This window comes from Aulostomus chinensis, chromosome 9 (assembly GCF_037954235.1).
Source record: "Aulostomus chinensis isolate RoL2024-O1b breed Wild chromosome 9, RoL_Achi_v1.0, whole genome shotgun sequence".
In the NCBI taxonomy this organism is placed as follows: Eukaryota; Metazoa; Chordata; class Actinopteri; order Syngnathiformes; family Aulostomidae; genus Aulostomus; species Aulostomus chinensis.
This window is the reverse complement of record NC_141328.1, coordinates 7,775,517-7,794,730: the sequence shown is the minus strand read 5'-3', so window position 1 is coordinate 7,794,730 and position 19,214 is coordinate 7,775,517. Positions and strand designations below refer to the sequence as shown.

Here is a 19,214-nt window from a genome sequence, read left to right as displayed (position 1 = left end):
GGCAGGGGGATCATCAGGGTCATCAGAATACCTCTGGACCACCAAATGTATGTTGAGAAGGGTTGATGCACCATGACCTCCAGATGTTGAGAGATTTGACTGGGAAAAACTTGACCTGTTACTGGATGACACATCAGATGATCACCAACGTCAGCAGACTCCATCCTCTGGGGATCATGAATGTCTTCACTAAAGTTCATAACAAACAGATGTTGATATATTTCAGGCTCAGTCAAAGTGCTGATCTGACATTAAGCCTGACAGAAGATAGTTTCTACAACGTATAAAATCGAAAAGTTAAGTTGAAATAAATTGCAGGTGATCATTACATGGAACCCCAAAAGAATGCTGTACTTGACACTGGATAATTTCAAGGACTGAGCAAGTCAGCTCACTGTAATTTGACAGCAGTTCTGTCAAGCCGATGGACACGGTAGTTTTATTAAAAATGACAGGCAGGCCTGTAAAAGAAATGTTATGTGAGGCTTTCAGTGGGCTGACAGAACTCAGCAGCGGCAGCAGCAGCCGGAGCAGCAGGTAGGGACAGCTCGGGGGAGGTTGAGCAAAACGTGAGATCTTCTCATGGGGGTGCAAAATCATTAAGAGTAGGAAATAAAGAAGAATGATTAATGACAATAGCCCACACTGGAGGGGGGCTAGGGGGTTGACCAGATGCAGGAAACACACAGCAGATGAAAGCCAAGCTGTAGACGGCCGAGTACACTGACAACAGCCAGTCTGAGAGGAAGCTCTCGCCTGGTTCAGCTCACTTCTGATGATTTGCCAGACAGATGTCCTTCACACTCTTGAGTTCTCTCCACACACACTCTCATCTCCCACTTCACACAGACAGCCAGGCTCCAGTCATCAGCATGTTTCATTAATACTCTCAGAAGAAGACCCTTCTTGTCCTGACACTGATGCGTCCGCTTGAGTGTGGAGTGGAGCTTAAAGGTCAAAATTACAACAGGATTTCCTTAATGTTTCATTCTATTCTGTTATTCAAGTTACTGATTTAATGTGTTTTGTTCCAGCTCATCTCTCCTCTTTTATCTGGATGTTCTGTTATCGAAAAGAAATCAATTTAAATGCTTTTAATACTTTTATTTCCCTGTAGAGACATTTTTCCTTCTTAACTGCACAATCGAGTAGAATAAGTTTATCATCAAAAAACAATTTCAGATCAAATGGGTCAATTCTGAAATTAAACAATGTTTCAACAACTATAAAATACTTTTGTGACCAAAACTGTATTATTAATGCAAGTCCAACAGAGCCAAATTTGATATTTATTCCATATTTATTAATTTACTGCACTGGGTTGGAGTTATACCTTGTTTTACAACGCTGATAAAGATATTCAATTGAATTGAGTTCCACATCACTCAAGACTTGTTCAATAACAAGTGCAAATTTTGGATTTGCAAATTAAACTTTCGGATGAATCAATTTTACCAAAAAATGCATTTTCCTTGTGTTAAATGTTTGACTTGAGTCAGAAGTTTTGCTCTGAAATAATTTTTTTGATAAGCGAAACGCTGCCGAGTGGCTGGACTTGACACGAGTCTTCACATTTGTACAGAACGCAACCTTGCAGGTGTAAAAAGAAATCCGAGACATTGTAATGTTTAAATATAAATTTGTATTTACATTGATATTAACATCAAGAAACAATGTAAGAAAAAGCAATAGTATCTTACATCCTACAATAATGACTGCATGTTTCCCAGATGTATTTTCTCTTTTCTTACTCTAACAATGCACGGTTCTTTAAAGCAAAACACAATTTTTTTTTTGTATATTCTTCATTTAGACTGGGGGGAAGGGGGGGGGGGTGTAAAGAAAAAAAAAAAACTCCAAGCTTTTATTCAGAGACATTATGACATCAATCATGAAAACCTTTCCAGTTGAGAAAACCTTTAAATCTCTTGTGAAATAACCTTTTGCAGCACCACAAATCAACTGGCCATTAAGTTCTACGGAAAGAGAGGAACAATCACAAACAAAACTCAAACCACCTCAGCAGAACCAGACTCGTCTTCTACTCTATGTAGGGAATAGAATATATGCAATTAAACATATTTAGTTCAATGTATATTATAGGTTATGTGCAACAGTAAAAGCACACAATTACGATCTACATCAGGAACTGTTTCTACGCACTGCAGAATGGCAAACAAAAATCTTTGGATTGAGCGTGTCTTCAAAGGTAGATTCTCAAATATAAGCTTCACAAAAAATGGAACAAAATAAAGAGAAACTTAAAAAACGACGACACAAAAAAAAAAAAGAGTCACCGATTAAGAGACTGATAGGATTAAAACTACGTGTTAAACTTCCAGTGGGATCAAATCAAAAAAGACCGATTTCCAGAGTTTTGTATCAGAGTTCTTAGCTGAAAGATCAAATCTGAAGCACATAAATCTCAGGAAACATGGGTTCCATTCAGAAAATATCAACCCACATGCTGGTAAGACATCCGGGCCCCTACAAGCCTAACACAATCATGTGTCAACGCTTTTTGTTTATTTTTCTTTCTTTTTTTGTCAAAAATAATATACATGTTTACTCACTAGCACCTCTTTAGCTAAGACTATGTCCTCAGAGAATAAAGAGAAATTAATGATTTGAAGATAAATTAAAAAAAAGTGCTTTCTGACAGAACCAAAGAGGCAGTATGAAAGAAAATCTACACGTACTGCTTAAAAAAAAAGGCCCTTTCTTTCCAACCAATGGTTAAAGTATTGAAAATAAAAGCTGACCTATGACGGAATAAGAAAATTATACTTTTAAATATCAAGCCTTACAATCTGTGCAAAAACAGTATGTGACCTACAAAAGCATATATATATTTATATATAGTACATTTGAAGCATATTTACAATTCATATTCACAGGAGAAACAAAACAAAACAAAAAAAAGCTCCAAACGAGACATCATGTCTAATACTGCAGTACCTTCGCTTCGAGTCAATGGTGCTTCAGCTTTGTCATCAGAGGAGAACCAGGAGGAAGGGTTATTGCTAGAAATCTGCACACTGAAATCACACTTCTTCTTCTTCTTCTTCTAACAGTGTGAGCTTACATAGACATCAATTTTGTACTTTAATTTTTACTTCTGCACTTTTAACACTGAAAATTGGTGTAAGATAACCAAAATACCTGCAATGTTTTTGATGTAAAAATCACCTCTGTTGTTGATAAAACCTCTTGAATCTGTAGAAATATAAGTGGAATTTTGATTAATAGAAGTTTTTAAAATGATTTTAAAAACAGTCAATTTTCTCTTCTTATACTAAATCGGTACACTGTAGACAAGAATGGTGGATAAAATTTGTGCTTTCTGCCTTTCTACTGGTTCCCACTTTAGGACAAAGGTCATTAAGGTTACCCATTCCCAATAAACCTACCGCCCCCATTTCAGAGAGGAAAACATTGAGAGCACAAACACACAAAAATAATCAGTAAATGTCTGCTGCTATGCATTAATTCTTGGGTAAAGGCCTCTATATTGCCACAATCCTTTTGATGTTGGCCTCTCCTTAAAGTGCAATCAGCCAACGAGTAATTCAGTCGTACTTTAGCCCGCGATGTCCTGGAGGACAAAAACAATGTGCTGCTGCTTAATGACATTCATCTGAGTGTCACAATCCGATGGCTCGTCATCTAGAACCATTTTTTAGGCAGAGATCTTCCAGGAGCAGGAGAGAGAGGGAGAGAGGAAGGGAAAGAGAGAGACGGCGAATAAAAAAATCCCACACAAGAGGAATCGGGAATAAGAGGAGTCGCACATTTGAGATCTGAACACAGCTTCAAGGTACATTCGACAAAGGAGAGGATGTCTTCAAACCCACACACACACACACACAGACGTTTGTCCATGTTCGAGTGATCTACTCGAGCCCACCGTCCATGTTTGGTCCAGCAAAGATGTGTGTTTTCTGAGGCACACATACACCACTCGTAAAGAGAAGAATATTAAACTTCAGTCTACAAGAGGAATCACAGAGCCGTCTGTCTGACCATTTGAGGATTTTGTGTGGCACAGCGTTGGTGACCACCGTTTCCTTGTGTGTCTTTTCCTCAGCTTGTGAAACCTCCACGGCTTTGAGTCCAAAGGGAAGGTTACACCCCCACCTGGTGGGAGTGCAGCACTACACAAACACACAGGTCCTCCACACACTCCAGTGCTGCAGCCGTGTTCTATCTCTGACAGACAGAGATCACAGTGAGACAGTCTTCTCTCAGGATGTTCAGCAATACTTCTAGATTGAGTAGAGCAGAGTAGACAATCACATAAACATGAACTCTATATTTGTACATGATAGAAATCTGAATTTCTTTGCTTCTGTACCTACCTGATCAGGCCCCATAGGCATGCGCCCCATCACCATTGGATTCATGCCCATCTGCCCTCCCATCTGGCCCATGTGACCTCCTCCTCCACTGGCTGGCATGCCCCCGTTCATCATCATGCCCCCATACTGGCCTGGATTCCCTTGCTGCCCGAACTGTTGCTGCCCTGGAGGTGCCTGCTGCCCAAACTGCTGCTGAGGGTAGGAACTGGTGAGGGTGGCGGACAGGAAGGAAAACATGTTCAACAACTGAAGAAGTCAGACAGCACAATCTTGTAATAGTTGTAGAACAAGGGATTTGCTTTGTCTGGAGAACAGACCTGTTGCGTCCCATGCCTCCCTGTGACCAGCCTTTCATATCTGCACCCTGGTACATGGGGCCGCCCTGCGGGTGCTGTTGCATCATGGGGTTTTGAGGCCCCAGGCGGCCTGGCATCATGGCATTTGGAGGACTGCTGCCTGATGGGCCGAATGAGGGGTCTCCCTGCTGGCCCATTCCTGTAGAGAAAGTTATTGAGTCTCTAGTATGAAACGGTATTACAACCAGCTGTGATGTCAACAGTATGTACTCTTGTCACTTCCCACTTCCTCTATTGCAATGTGGTGAACTAGGATGTGACAACAATTCCAGTTTCTACCTCAGATTTCCGATGTGGAACGAACGCAGTGTAAAGACACAAGATGACACTGTTGACTGGAAGAATGCTTGAATACGTACATTCCCAAAGTAAGTTATACCTGGTCTGATGATGAAATAGGTGAGGACAGCGGGGATTTTGTTTATTTTTGGACATGAATGCATTTTTCTATAAAATCAATCCTGCAGTTCACGGCCTCACCACCAGGCAGCAGCATTCATCTGTGTAGACCCTGTCTCTGTATCTCACCATAATTCCCTCCATAGCCAAACTGCTGGGGGCCCGGTTGGCCCATGTTTGGCCCTCCCACAGGGTTGTCCATGCCACCGGGAGCTGTGACGTTCGGAGGGGGACTGAATCCACCTGCAGCAGCAGCTGCTGCCGCCTGCTGCTGTTGCTGCTGCTGCATCAGCATCATCATGCGCTGCCTCCTCATCTGCATGGTGACCATCTCCCTGCTGCGCTGAGCCATCATCTGAGCATTGAGGAAACCCGGCTGCACCAAACAAACACAGAATATTTGAGGAGGGTGGCGATGTCTAAAGATCTACAGGAGAAAGCTGTAACATTAAGGTTCTAATGACAACTTATATCCACTGGCCTTAACATTTAAATCTTAACAATTACATATGTATACAATCAATTCTTTGTTGATTTCTTTCTTTTTTTTGTTCTAAATTCTAGAACATTCCTATCAAAGCTACAGTACATGTCAGTTGTTTCAATGACCTACAGGAGAGTCAAACTCTATATTTATAACTGACAAACCTAATTCTGATTGTACAAATTAAAACAAAATCTGTGACATTTAGTCTCCTCCTTCAGGTGTTCCATTTCATCATCTACCTGTCCTGCCATGCCAGGCTGCATGGTGGGCCTCATGCCAGGGTTGCCTCCTGGGTTCTCCATTTTCATGCCCATGGCCTGCCGCGTCTGATTCATGAACTGAGGAAGGACAAAAAAGTCAATACAAGATTCAGAACCACTTGAATTCTATAGATTTAAAAATTCAATTATACATGGACGAACACCTCTGATGCATTATTTGGGCTTTCAGAAAAATGAGAAATCAACTGCATGAACTGTGGTGACAGACAATTCTTCTGGGGTAGCTGTAAATCCAGGATGCTAAAATGGCAATTTCAAATTCAAAACAGAAACAATTTGTGAATAAACTAGTTTTTCCCTTTCCTGTAAGTCTCTTGGTTACTAGCTCATACCTGAAAATTCCCCACACTGAAACATCTTAATCAGTCATAACATGTAATAATACAATTTAACAGGGGAAATAGATCACATATTCAGGTTAAATTTCATACCTGCTGTCCCTGTAGCCTCTGCTGCAGCTGCAGCCTCATGGGCTTGTTGGCACTCATCATTCTGGGTCTCATCATGTTGGCACGGGGGTGTCCCATCCCCCCCATTCCACCCATACCAGGAAAGCTGCTGCCTTGGCCCATCTGAGACAGCATGGGCCCAAACCCTCCTTGTTGGGGCTGTCCCTGCATGGGGTTGCCACCATATCCAGACTGCATGGACATGGCTGGAGATCCAGGATACCCCTGTCCGTAGAGAGGCTTCTGTTCCAGCACCATGGATGGGTCCTGTCCTGGAAAAGGCTCCAGGGGCTGCTCTGCTCCTTGGGTCTGCCGCAGGCAGGACAAAAGGAGAAATTTGTGAAACTTCTCTGTCTTATTGATTCATCTTTGGTTCATTGACTCTGTAATTGTCTTTTTCTAAAGCAGCACGGACAGATCCCTCTGGGCTCATCTATCTTTCTTCACTGAAGGAACAGCCTGAACACTCTGAGTCATGACTGAAATATCTAATGCACACATCAATTTAAATCTCACTTATGAGTCATGACATGCAGACTGTTTCCTGCTTATGATATCTTCTCCAATCTTCTCTCACGATCTACCTGGCTGACGAGGTCTGGGATACCAAGAGCCCGGTCTATCTCCTCCAGCGCGATACCATCTGTGTTATTTAAAAGGGAGTCCAGCTGGTCTAGGAGCGCCCGCTCATCGCTCTGACCCTCACTGGTGGTGGGAGGCATCAGAAGATCATCCAAGGTATTGCCAAACTGGCGTCTACAACACACAGATCATCAGCCATAGGTTTATAATGATAAACTGCTAATTAGGAATGGCAAAAATAAAAAGGTGGGTCACACTCACCTGTTACCTTCCACACCCATTATTGTGTCTGGCCACGAGGGGGACTGGTTGGGTTGGCCCTGCTGGCTGAATGGACTCATACCAATACCCATGTCACCAGCGCCACCTTGGCAACAAAGACAATCAGTGTTTAGTTCATACTGAGGCAGTCAGAAGCCACTGGACCAGCACGTATATTACATCCTCTCAGATGCCTAGACCTAGCACTGATTATCAGGGTAGATTCACAAAATATGGAAAGATAAGCTTTTGGAAATGTAGCAAACTATTTTGACCCCGATGCAGCTTCTTGGTAAAAATCCTCACATAACCCACCAGTTTTGGGCTGCTCAAACATACCCATATCCATGAGCTGCTGCTGCAGCATGGACCTGGAACCTGGTACGCTGTTGGAGCGGCTGACCATCGGACCTGGCATCATGGCCTTGCCATTGTTGTAGTCCATGCCTGGGCGCATCATGGAGGGATGTCCAGCTGAACCCACTGGGCTGGCACTAGAGCGGGGCATGCCCCAGTCCCCTGACCCCCCCATGGGAGACCTCTGAGGAACCATCCCTCTATTCATTGGTCCTGGTAACAAAGAAGGGCATATATGAGAATTGAAAATATGTGGCCATCAGCCTGTTGCATATGTGTCTCGACTTATTAGATTATCAAATATGATTCAACAAATTTAGAAAAGGACCTAATTTGGGGAATGCATTAAAAAGGATTGGGGGCAGAGACAAAGTCCTGATAAATGTACAACACACCCATGTTTCCTGGGTAACCATCTGGGCTTCCCATCATGCTCTCCTGCTTAATAAGCATTGGGCGTCTTCCTGTTCCTCCAAGCCCACCAGGAGGCTTCCCTTCCATAGACATGGTCCTTTGGAAGGGCCCTCGAGGTCCCGGACCCATACCTGGACTCCCTGTACAGAAAGTATAAACAAATTGGCCAAAAACCTCTTCTTCTTCCTCCTCCTCCTCCTTATACAGTCATGTTTGTTTGGTGTCTATTATTGCTCTAATGTTGAATCACACAGTCAAACAGGTTTTACTGTGGATGGGAACTGACTTAACTGCAGTTCCAACAAAAACTGACAATTAAGTGAAGACCAGATATTAGTGAGACCCTGTCTTTAAGAGTAAAACTGAAGACCGGAAATTCACCTGGAAAGTGAAAACTGTAAAATAATTGTTTCAAATGATGTTTCATCACGTATGACATCATACCACTCAATTTGCATGTAATTATGTCTTCTTAAAGGTCCTTGATCCACTTACCCTGAAGGCTGTCGTCAAGGCAACCCTGGGGTTTGTTGGCTGTGTCATTTGTGCTGCCTCCACCAGCTTGATCGGGGTAAAAGTCAGAGCTTGAACCCCTCAGATCTCCCAAGATAGACTCCAGGTTGTGCAACTGAACAATAAAATAACACAAATTATTAAATGTCTTTGAGGATCCTTAACCATTTGGACAACAGGTAGTTAAATCAAAGGCATCAAGTCATGTCCAGGTTTACTTCAGCTTGACGTCTTACTGTGTAATTTCAGGTAATAATGTTTATAGTATCATGTGAAAAACAAGTGGCAATCTTACATCATCAGGTGGCTCTGACTTGATCTTGCTTTCCGGCTCGGGTGCATGACTGGGCCCGGATGCCAAGCCACCCCGGGGAGGACCGCCAGCAGCCCCTGGGGGTCCTTTCCCTTCTAGCTCTTCAAGCTTGGGCTTGACATCCACTGGCTCTTTGGAATCATCCTTGTTCAGGAGGTAGTGGAGGAGGGCATGCGTCTTCTCCTTCTTGGGGCTATGCTGTTCTTGCTTTGGCTCTGTTATCAAACCGGACCCATTGCTACCGCCTGATCCTCCCATTCCCACCTCACCACTCTCCTGGCTCCCCAGTGACACCTTCCCTGTAGCTTCAGCTGTGATCTTTGCTACCTCATCTGGGGTATTGCCATTTTGAAGGAGCTTATGGAGGATCTTATGCTTTTCTTGCAGTGACCCTGTGTAGTGGGCTGATGATATTGATGTAGACACACCACCTGGCCCACTTGCCTGGCCTGGATTGGCACTGGCCGAAGAAGAGGAGGAGACCCCAGTAGATGAGGGACTTGTCATCCCACCATTTGGATCCTTAATTTCTGAGCCTGCAGGAGCGGTGCTGCTGGTCGGTGGGGGAGGTATAGGGGGCCCCGTTGGCCCACTGCCACCTATTCCCAGCTCCTCAGCTGGTGAAGTCAGCAGCTGCAGTAACTTCTTATGCCCTTTACTATCTGGCACCCTCCGAGGGGCCTCGGAGCTGGCCACACCTGCCTCGTTGCTTCCCTCTCCAGTCTCTTTAGTCACTGTAGCTGCCTGGCTGTCTGGTCGCTCCCCAGAACTCTCAGCCTGAGGATGCTGATGATGGTGGTGATGGTGCACAGGGTGATGATGGTCGCCAGACCCAGGCCCTAAAACTCCCACTGGGCTTTTGGAGCCATCCTGGCCTGGTTTTGGTGGCTGGCTTGGCTGAGACGAGGAAGAGGAAGAGTGGACACTGGGAGAGCTGTCAGGTTTGTGGGCTTGCGAGGGTGATGTCAAGGTGGAGGGGAGGGAGTTCCCGACCCCTTCACTGATGGCTTGTAGGGCATTTAGAGAGCTGCTGGAGTATGTGGTAGTGCTTCCCCCACTTCCTCCACTGCCAATGCCACCCATGGGAGAGTGTATGCCTGGAACACAAACAAATCTCTTAAAATCCAATTAAAGTGTCAATCTATTCATAAATGATGCTGATGCAAGATCACTCAACGCTAATTGAATTACCTCCAGGCGAGAACTGATTGGCGCCCATCTTCGGACTCCCTCGGTTGCGGGGTGACATCAAGAGTCCCGGCTGGGGACCACCCATTCGGGGGCTTCCTGAAGGGCTATTCAAGCCGCTTAGTCCAAAACCACCAGTGCTCTGAAATGGAGGCTGTTGTGGGTGCTGTGGCATGCCTTGGCCTGGGTGATTCATGGGACCCATCTGATTCATATGCCCCACCTGATTCATCTGTCCCATTTGATTCATCTGCATCATACGGTTGCCCATGCCTCCACTTCCATTTCCTCCTCCACTGCTCCCTCCATAGGTAGAGGCGCCTCCCATCTGACCCATATGACCCATGTGGCCTTGCTCGTTCATCCCAAAGCCCCTGTTCATGCCACCCATGCCCATCCCCCCACTGGCATTCATGTTCATTTGGGCATTTGGGTTGGGGCCTCCTATGCCCTGTTGTCTCATTGGGTTGGGCATCATACTCCCACCCTGAGCTGAGCGGTAACCATTTGGTTCCCTGGTTAAGAGGAGAGGAGAAAAAAAAAGTCTGAAAAATGCAGAATTCCTCACAATAACCTCTCTCAAACTGTAGAGGCTTGACATAAACACAATTACAGTACCAGCTGCTGTGTGGATTCTCACTGTTCACAGGACTTAGGTGCATAAAAGCTACTTCAGTTGCTACTTCAGCTTTTCTTGTACCATGAATGCCTGAGCTGCCTTCCATAGATATGCTGGAAGTGCTTTAAAAAAAAAAATCAATACAAATCCTTCGCTGTGTTTGAGAAGAGTGCGTATTTTCAGTTTCTGACCTCTGAAGTAGGTGAGTAGAGATAAAGCCCTGCGGTTCGTTGCTCATTGGATGGCGGTACAGTTTACTCTTGGTTTGGGCTGTGACTGGGGTGCCATCGGACAGGGAGAAACGGTACAGGGGTGTCTCGGCGTGACCCTGCAGAAAGGCTGCACAAACAGAAGAAAACAGATCAATAATATGGTTTATCTATATAGCAGTTTTGAAGGAGCTCTTTTTTCACACCTGAAAGTCTGCACCAAGACCCACCATATCTTGTTGTTACATTCTATATATTCTAGCCAGCTGGTGTTGATTTGCAATTGTACTTATCAAAGCACAACAAGGAACTTTATATGATGTTCTAATCTCCCACTGTCATAATCTATGAGGGCTTTTCTCACCCTATAGTTGTCACTGATTTTTTTGTTCATGCGTCTGATGTCATTGTGCTGCTACCATCAGCTTGAAGTTGCCTGGCAACTATACGTTTCCCTTCTTCTTATCCTCTTCTCTCGGTTGGTTCCCTGTAGTGAAATCAATTCCGACACCATCCAAATCTGCATTAGGTTGTACGGAAAAATTCATTCACCCATAGGAATTATTAAAGTCCTGCATGGATATTTTAATCCACCTATTGCTTTTTGAATTCCACTGAGCTGAGTCAACACATGAAAATGATCTACTGAAATGTAAGAAGTAATAGGTTTCACTACAGTTTCAATGCCTACATACGTTAAATGTAAAGAAAATAAAAAAGAACTTTTCAAGAACATCAGGTGAAATCCCTCTCGTTCTCTCGCTGACCCAAGACAACTAACACAAAGTGACTCTATCGCTGGTTATAATTCTACACTGCAATTTATTATGAATTAAAAGAAACATTATGTTATTGATGCCCAAAATTCCAGGAAAAAAAAAGATTCATAGATATTGGGCTTCAGCGGAGATGCTGATTTTATAAATTTCACGACTTGCGATCCACCTGCCATTCTTCAGAATTTAATTTCTACGTCCCGATCTTCCTGAGCCATGGAGCTGGAGTTATGACTGTAATCTGTGCACTGCTAGTTCCTGGTGTGACTTCTAGTAAATGGTGAATAAACCCAAACCACTCAAAAAAAATTTTTATATATGAGAGTAATCAAAATATGGTTCAGTTTAATCCAGTCTGAGACCATGTTTTTTTGTTGCCCAAATCTGGCTATGGTCTGGGGGAGGTTTCACACCTGCAATATTGTTTGGATCAAAATAAAAAGTCCTACACTCCAGATCAAAGGGTGTAAGACGCTGCCTCCAGCTGTTACATTGTACAGCTCTTAGATGAAGCACATCTGTAGCTCATTCTTGGTTTGCTTGCCCGTGTGACCCACCTTCATGGTAGTGCCGTTTGTGCGACCAGGGCTGCCCATCACTGTGCTGAAGGAACATCTGAATGCAACGTCTCAACAAATCTTCCCAGCCTGGACGCATCGACGCTCGGAGAGAGTTTTGGTCGACCTGGATCAGTTTACCTGAGGACAGAAGGAGGACAAGGAGTTGAGGGAGGAGATGAGTCACGGTTGAAGATTTGGCCTATTTGAGCATCTGTGGTTGTTTATGCAGGTCCTCACCTGAGAGCTCATGTCGGGTATTGAAACTCTCTGTTCTCTCCATGGCTGTCACCCGACGGGCCACACAGATCATACATGACTGAAGATCTGCATGTGAAAGAAAAGTCAAACCCACGTACACAGTTTTCACTTCAATTTGATTTTATTCATATGGTGCCAATTATAACAGAAACTATGTACTTTTCATATACAGCGTGTCTCAAACACACTTTTCCCACTTTCCCCCTCTCTTTGCCCCCAACCAGTCAAAGCAGATGGCCGTTCCCATTGAGCCGTGATCTGGAGGAAGGTTTTCATCGCTACTGTTGTAAGATGTGCTCGCTCATGGAGAATTGTTGGGTGTATATTAATTGACGGAGTGTGGTGCTGGACCAGCTCTACTTGTTAATGTTATGACATAACTTTTGTTGTGATATGGTGCTATACAAGTCAGACTGACTTGACTTGACTTTTGATACATTCACAGAGAATCAAACATTTAAACACTGAGCAAGCACTTGGTGACAGGAAAACCTCCCTTTAAATTGGAAGAATCCTTGGGCAGAACATGTTTGTGTAATAAAACTGCTTTTGAGGGTTTCCTAAAAAAAATAAATAAAATAAAATATATATATATATATATATCTCCTTAGAAATACTGTATTTTTAATAACCTATTATATTTTCCTTGTTTTACAGAACTTTATGGTGTTAAACAATAAACAATAGATATACTACAGTAATATTCACATCAATCACACTTGGCATGAGACACACTTGGTCTGTGTACAAACACTCAGCTGGTTGCACACAGTGGGTTCTTTCCAATATTGACCCTGACGTACTGGTCCAGCTCACTCTGGGCGAGCCTTTCCCTCCAGCGTCCACACAGTTCAATCACCACAGGTTACAGGTTGATTAACACCAATTGCAATACATGGCTGCGTAGTTTGACTGCCATAATGAATAGAGAGATCAAACCATTTCGTAACTTAATCAGTTTTAGGCTCTTCTTCAGACACAGCGATCGCTATATTTGGACCATCTGAAGTGTATTTTTGTTGTTATGTTATCCACAACTGACACTTCCTTCAGCTCTTCTTCAGAATTTAACACTGCTTTATTTGGAATCTGTGCTGCTCCGTCAGGATTTTAGTTTGGACGTTCTTGACCTCTCTCCCTCTCAACATTTCTTTTCAGCTCTTTGGTTGAAGAACACGTCAGGAGATAATGACTTTTCTTAGGATACTTCTTAAGAACAAACCTTGGAATATATTAGTGAAAAACACATGTTGTCTGTTTTGTTCGCAATATTTTGCAAATCGAAAGCTTGATACAGTTTTAAATGAGCATTTTTTTTGTTTTGTGGTCTTGAATCAAGGTATTTAACAATGTACTATGTGCGCATATGTATGTGTGTGTGTGTGTGTGTGTGTGTGTATTCAAAATTGATTTTTTTTTTCAAATAATCAGAATCAGAATAATCAGTATCCAAACACCTTTAAATAAAACGTCCCAAAAATGTTATTATACAAAGTGGTTGCGGGGAAAATAATAGTTTTAAGTTACGCTGTGATGTCACAATATCCCTGCTTAACTTTGATTTAACTTGAATCAAGAAACTTTCCTCCTTCAACAGCCTCCCAATGTCATTGCACATACATTATTCTGCACAGTGGAGCTGAACAGCCAAGCGAAATAACAAAACATTGTTTGATGGGACGGGGACTCTAACTGTTGCCAAAAATTACAGACAAATGTATTTTTCAAGACAGTGAAGTTGTAAAATGGAAGCAAATGCACTAAAAATGAGCGCATATGGGACTCTGCCAGCGTACCTTCGCCTTCCTCGATCATGGCCTTGGGCTGAGTAAGAGCAAAACATTGCATGGTCTCATAGCGTGGCCCTCCTGGCCCCTCCTCCATGGGGCCGTGGGCATGGCCAAATTTAACCAGCATCCGGCAAGTAAAGGTGTGACTCTTCTGTCGGGCTGCTTCATTTCCCCACGACACTCCATTTACTGAAGAGGGAAACAAACAGACAGATATTTAGACAGGGATTTTTGAATGTGTAACTCCTGGGACTGGAAACCGCAAGCAGCTCTGAACAGCCAGTAATCAAATTTCACATACAGCTCACACCCTATCCTGCCGCACGCACGCGCGCACACACACACACACACACACACACACACACGCACCAACAATGAAAACAAACCAAACTGAATCATGTATTTTCCCTCTTAAACGGAGAAGCAGACGCCTCTCCTGCTGTTCGTATCCAGGCTAAATGGACCATGGGATTAATGTAGCTAAGGTGTCGATTTCCAATATCTCTCCCTCTCAGCTTGCTCTGCAGCGGGCAGAGGCCAGGGACACTCAGCCATCTATCCTCATTTAGGCCCTGACTCCTCATTACAGCGCGCACACACACACACTTGTACAGGGGTCACCTTCACAGAGGGGGAAACTTCAGAGAGACATCCAACTGTCCTCCAAGGTCTGTGTGAAGCCTTATCTGGGGCCTTGATTTGGCTGGAGGTTCCTGTCTGGCAGGTGCAGAGAGGATACACAAGAGGACTCGGGGGTGGGGGGTGTAGATGGGTGGAGGTGGAGAGGGCCTAACTGATAGCAGAGGTGATTTAACAAGGCCTTGGGTTTTTCTCCTCAATGGAGAAAAGGCAGCACGGTCACTAGGGCAGCCAGTTTCCCCTCAGACAGCCAACAACAAAAGCCTACTCTGCACCAGAGTTTTGTTACTGTATGTGTGTGTTTTGTGTATTTAACTCTAGCTGGCGTGGTCAGCGGTCATCTCGCAGGAATGTGCAGCGAGAGCGTATTTCATTCATGGATCCAAAAAGATAATGAAGGGGGCAGAGCGGCAGAGCGAGACACAATGAGGGGTGGGAGCACAGAAAGAAGCGGGTTGAGAAACAGACAACCACAATATTCATCTTAGTAGGCAGCCATATTAAGTATGAATGAGGCTGAGAAAGAGTGAGTCGAGAGAGATACGAGGGACGCTCACAGGAAAAGATAGAGATGAGTCTTAAAAGATGAAGAGAGTGAATGAATAACGGAGTATGCAGGGAAAGGAGGAATAAGTGAGAGGACGTGTCAATGACATGTTAGAGCCGCTGCTGCTCAGGAACATTACTGCAGTGTTAATCGAGTGGCAGGTTCAGTTGAGCACACATATTCATAATTAATCAGCTTTATAAATAGGGCTCGGTGCACACTCATGGGCTTATGCTGCACCTTCAAAAAATACATTCCTGTAACTGACATTACTGGCGTGTAAATACAAACATGCACATGCAAAGACAATGAATTAAGCAGAGGAAAGTGTGGAGGTGCATTATTCAGCAGTAAGTAGTTTCCAGATGGCTGCCATGGGATCTGAATAGAGCTCAGGCCTGTTTTACACTGTCTGGACCACTGAGTGTGACTGACAGCTGCGCTACGCTCTGTCTGCTTAGCGCCGAGTGGGTGGGTGCTTCCGTGCACGTGTGTGTATGTGCTGTGTCAGGTGTGTGTGTGCATGTGTGTCGCTGTAAAGCTCTCGTGCACATGAACGATCTTCCCAGGAGCTCCTCATTACAGTGAGAGGAGTTAAGAACGGAGGAGCGTGAATGAGGGAGGGAGTTTACGCTGACATGCATGTAGAGTTTTTGTATGATCTCAAAGTTTGTTTTATAGCTTGGCCCTGTGGAAGTTGTCAAGCAGGGTTTACTTCTCAGCAGATGTGAGGCTTCCCTGTGAGCATGTATGCCTGGTTTTCCTAAAGTTGTAAGGAGATCATACACTTTCTTTCCCCCAACACAAACCTACCGTCACTTCAGACTTGCTTCAACTTTAAGTCTCGTGATAGTTGACAATGGAAATCTCTGCCTACTGAAGTTTAGGGATTTCTGAACGCCAGGTAGCTGTTTAAGAGGTGGCAAGAATTGCTGCTGACAAATGCGCAATCTACATTTGGAAAAGAAATGCTGTATTGTTCGTAGTGCTTGGCTAATTTGTTCTCTATTGTGAAACCAACAAAAAGAAAAAATCGCATAGCACGGCAGCAGTCTGGCCTGATGAATGAATATGTCCTAATAAAGACTTTGTTTTGAACCAAGAGTTTTCTTTGGCGATAGCAGCTGGACTATTCTACAATGATGTTGCCGCTAGCGGGATAAAATAAACAGGCACACGATTTCTGAGTGATCGTTTAAAAAATTAAGGGCATTTTTCTAAACTCTCCAAATCAGAGTTATATGTTAAATATTGGACAAAGTGTAATAAATCACTTACTATTTCATTTTGCTTTTGTTGTGAGGTAAACAAAAAAAAAACGCTCTTGAAATATGTAGGATCCCTCATAATTGTTCTCTCGCAATTTGATCAGGCAGTAGAGTGACACTTTGTGCAAGTCAATTTTGTAAGAGTAGAATGAGAAAAACATTCAGAGGCATTAAAGGCAGTGATACACACACACAATTTTTTTTTAACAACACAAATATGTGTTGGCTTTTAACCTGCAGACCACAAATGAGTTTGAGCTTTGGCCCTTTAAGGAGAAAACTTGGAGCGATCAGAGAATGACCAAGTCTACAGGTCAACTCACGAATATTCTAAGAACTGATTTACTTTCCAGCAGGCAACAGAGACACCGTGATGTCAGAGTTGCTGTAAATTTCAGTCAGCTGTTTTCCCAGCCCCATATGCGCAGCTTGTGAGGATTGCTATGGTTAGTGATTAAGTTGTAGTTGGTCTTGTTTCTCTTGTTAATCCCAAACCCAGCCCCAGACATAAGGAGCTCTTCGTGCTGCTGTGAGCTGAAATCCACAGAACTGGTTCAAGATTAGACACCAGCACCAAACAGGCCCTAAAACTGCTAGTGGTGGAAAACATGTCTGCAACTCTGTGTGTGTGTGTGTGTGTGTGTCTCACTGTTGGTCTTGGGCAGGTTCTTGTGGAACTCCTCCCTGTCTTCCTCATGGAGAATGTTGTACGCACTGGTGTTAATGAGCTCCTCCTGTTTGTACTGCAGGTACTGTGTCACGTTGTCCGACACAAACACGATACTGCCTTCGCGGTTCACCACAAACAGGAAGCCGTCTAACGCCTGGCAGCAGAGCAACAGGAAGTCACCAGTGGTTAGTATATCCAATCAAACCTTGAATAAATGGCACACATTTGATAAAGATGGGACTCACCTGCAGCAGGAGAGGCCCCAAATGGTCCTTGTCAATTACCCCTTGACCTGTTGAGGAGACGTCTGATTTCTGAACATCATCGTCACTGGATGAAGCTTTTCCTGTATGAGAGGGAAGTCAAAGAGAGGAAATATATGAGGAAAATGTGAAACAAAAGCCACTTTGAGCCCAGCTATCTGCAAAGAATTAAAGGAGAAACACAAGGTGAGCGCAAACCTGAAACTAGAGGAGGCTGCTCGGTGTTCACTACTCTAGCTTCTCCAGCAGGGAGCAGCGTTTCTCAAGCTTCACCTTTTTAAAAAAATATTAAACTACAGGTAAGGAGGGAGATGGACAGAGGCAGGTTTCTCTGAGGAGCCCGTGAGGAGGAGTAGAGGGCTGGGTGCATGTGGAGCAGGTAGCAGCCGTCCTCATGCTTTATATTCAGTGTCAGACTCTGAGGGACTGTCTGGTAGGCTGGGGCTGAGAGAGAGAGCGCGCCGGAGAGAGCTAGAGAGGCTCGGGAAGTTGTAATAGTGCAGGGGCATGAGCCGAGGTACCCAAATTAATGGAGGGGCTGAGGCTGAGAGAGTGCAAGGCAGTGAGAGAGATGGATAGAGACGGGGAGAGACGGACTGCTGTGGATGGAGATGATGCCAGGGGAAGAAAAAAAAAAAGCGTCTGGCATTTGGTTTGTTGTATTAATGCAAGGCTTGGTCTGGGGGGGGCTCCTCGGCTACAGGAATCATTCTATTTGATTAGCTCCCAAGGGGCACAGATACCCACACAAAGAAAAAAGAAGCCATTGCTGCCTACAAGCAGGCAGTGTGAAGTTAGGTAGAGAAGAAGAAAATGAGACATACAGCATGAGGGAGATAAAGAGAGAGAGAGAGAGAGAGGGTGCACTCCATCAGTTCACCCAATATGTTAAGATGCTGGGAGCAAACCTTAAGATGCTGCACCTCATTGTGCAGCAATACAGATGAGACATTGCCGGGGGGGGGGGGGGGGGGGCAAAGTACATTAAATCCAACTGCTATGAAAAACAGTGATGAGTGATTTAAAAAAAAGGCAAAGTGAGGACTGGCAGAAAGAGCAACTGGAAGCGAGAAGAGGAGAAGAGGAACAGGTACAGAACGAGAGACAAGTCTAAAAGCCTGGGTCATGTCTGTCTTCACTTCCTGTAACTATGGCAACCTGTCAGCAGCCAGTCAGGGCCAGCTGTAGCCTCTTCCCCTTCCTGTCGAGGTGGCAGACGCTAACTGAGCTGAGCAGAAGCACAAGAACAAAATCCACCTCCGGTTCTCCCCCTCTGATAGTGAGAAATTCACCTTGAAAAGTCAAATTTCAACTCACACCGGTTTGAATCCAAATGTCCACTCTGTACTAACGGTGCATCTGCAGAGCAAGTGTCTCAGCCCAGGGCTTTCTACTTTTGCTGTAGAAATGACCGCTGCATACTGAGGACAGACGCATGAAAACGGCAGCTGTAGCAGAACTGTTAATTTGGCAGTTGAGCGAAATGGATGGGCATGTGATTACCTGCAATCGTCCAATTAAACAGCCCCTGGAAAGGCCAGCACACAGCTGTGCTTAACACACACGCACACACACGACAGGCTCACTTAGCAGTGCCCATGTTTACTCCCAAACATAAACATTTGAGGCTGTGAAATTTGTGGGAGATGAATGACTG

At 44.2% G+C, this 19,214-nt stretch overlaps 1 protein-coding gene across 2 annotated transcripts in view; it reads right to left on the bottom strand.

Moving 5' to 3' along the window:
- Positions 1-1,624: 1,624 nt before the first annotated feature.
- Positions 1,625-19,214, bottom strand: part of LOC147255647 (nuclear receptor coactivator 3-like) — a 63,388-nt gene continuing 45,798 nt past the window's right edge. Inside the window, exons 5-23 of one of the 2 annotated variants that reach the window (XM_086213474.1) lie at positions 17,540-17,640; positions 17,274-17,448; positions 14,177-14,359; positions 12,360-12,446; positions 12,120-12,260; positions 10,769-10,916; positions 9,962-10,473; positions 8,753-9,867; positions 8,440-8,572; positions 7,926-8,084; positions 7,513-7,743; positions 7,174-7,279; positions 6,915-7,086; positions 6,313-6,639; positions 5,840-5,938; positions 5,243-5,489; positions 4,676-4,853; positions 4,359-4,563; positions 1,625-4,262 (exon numbers count right to left, since the gene is read on the bottom strand). In XM_086213474.1, coding sequence (XP_086069600.1) covers positions 4,254-4,262; positions 4,359-4,563; positions 4,676-4,853; positions 5,243-5,489; positions 5,840-5,938; positions 6,313-6,639; positions 6,915-7,086; positions 7,174-7,279; positions 7,513-7,743; positions 7,926-8,084; positions 8,440-8,572; positions 8,753-9,867; positions 9,962-10,473; positions 10,769-10,916; positions 12,120-12,260; positions 12,360-12,446; positions 14,177-14,359; positions 17,274-17,448; positions 17,540-17,640 — 4,328 coding nt within the window. In that variant the 3' untranslated portion in view covers positions 1,625-4,253. Of the gene's footprint in view, positions 4,266-4,358; positions 4,564-4,675; positions 4,854-5,242; positions 5,490-5,839; positions 5,939-6,312; positions 6,640-6,914; positions 7,087-7,173; positions 7,280-7,512; positions 7,744-7,925; positions 8,085-8,439; positions 8,573-8,752; positions 9,868-9,961; positions 10,474-10,768; positions 10,917-12,119; positions 12,261-12,359; positions 12,447-14,176; positions 14,360-17,273; positions 17,449-17,539; positions 17,641-19,214 lie in introns of both variants that reach the window. The other variant, XM_086213473.1, reaches the window with a different exon arrangement.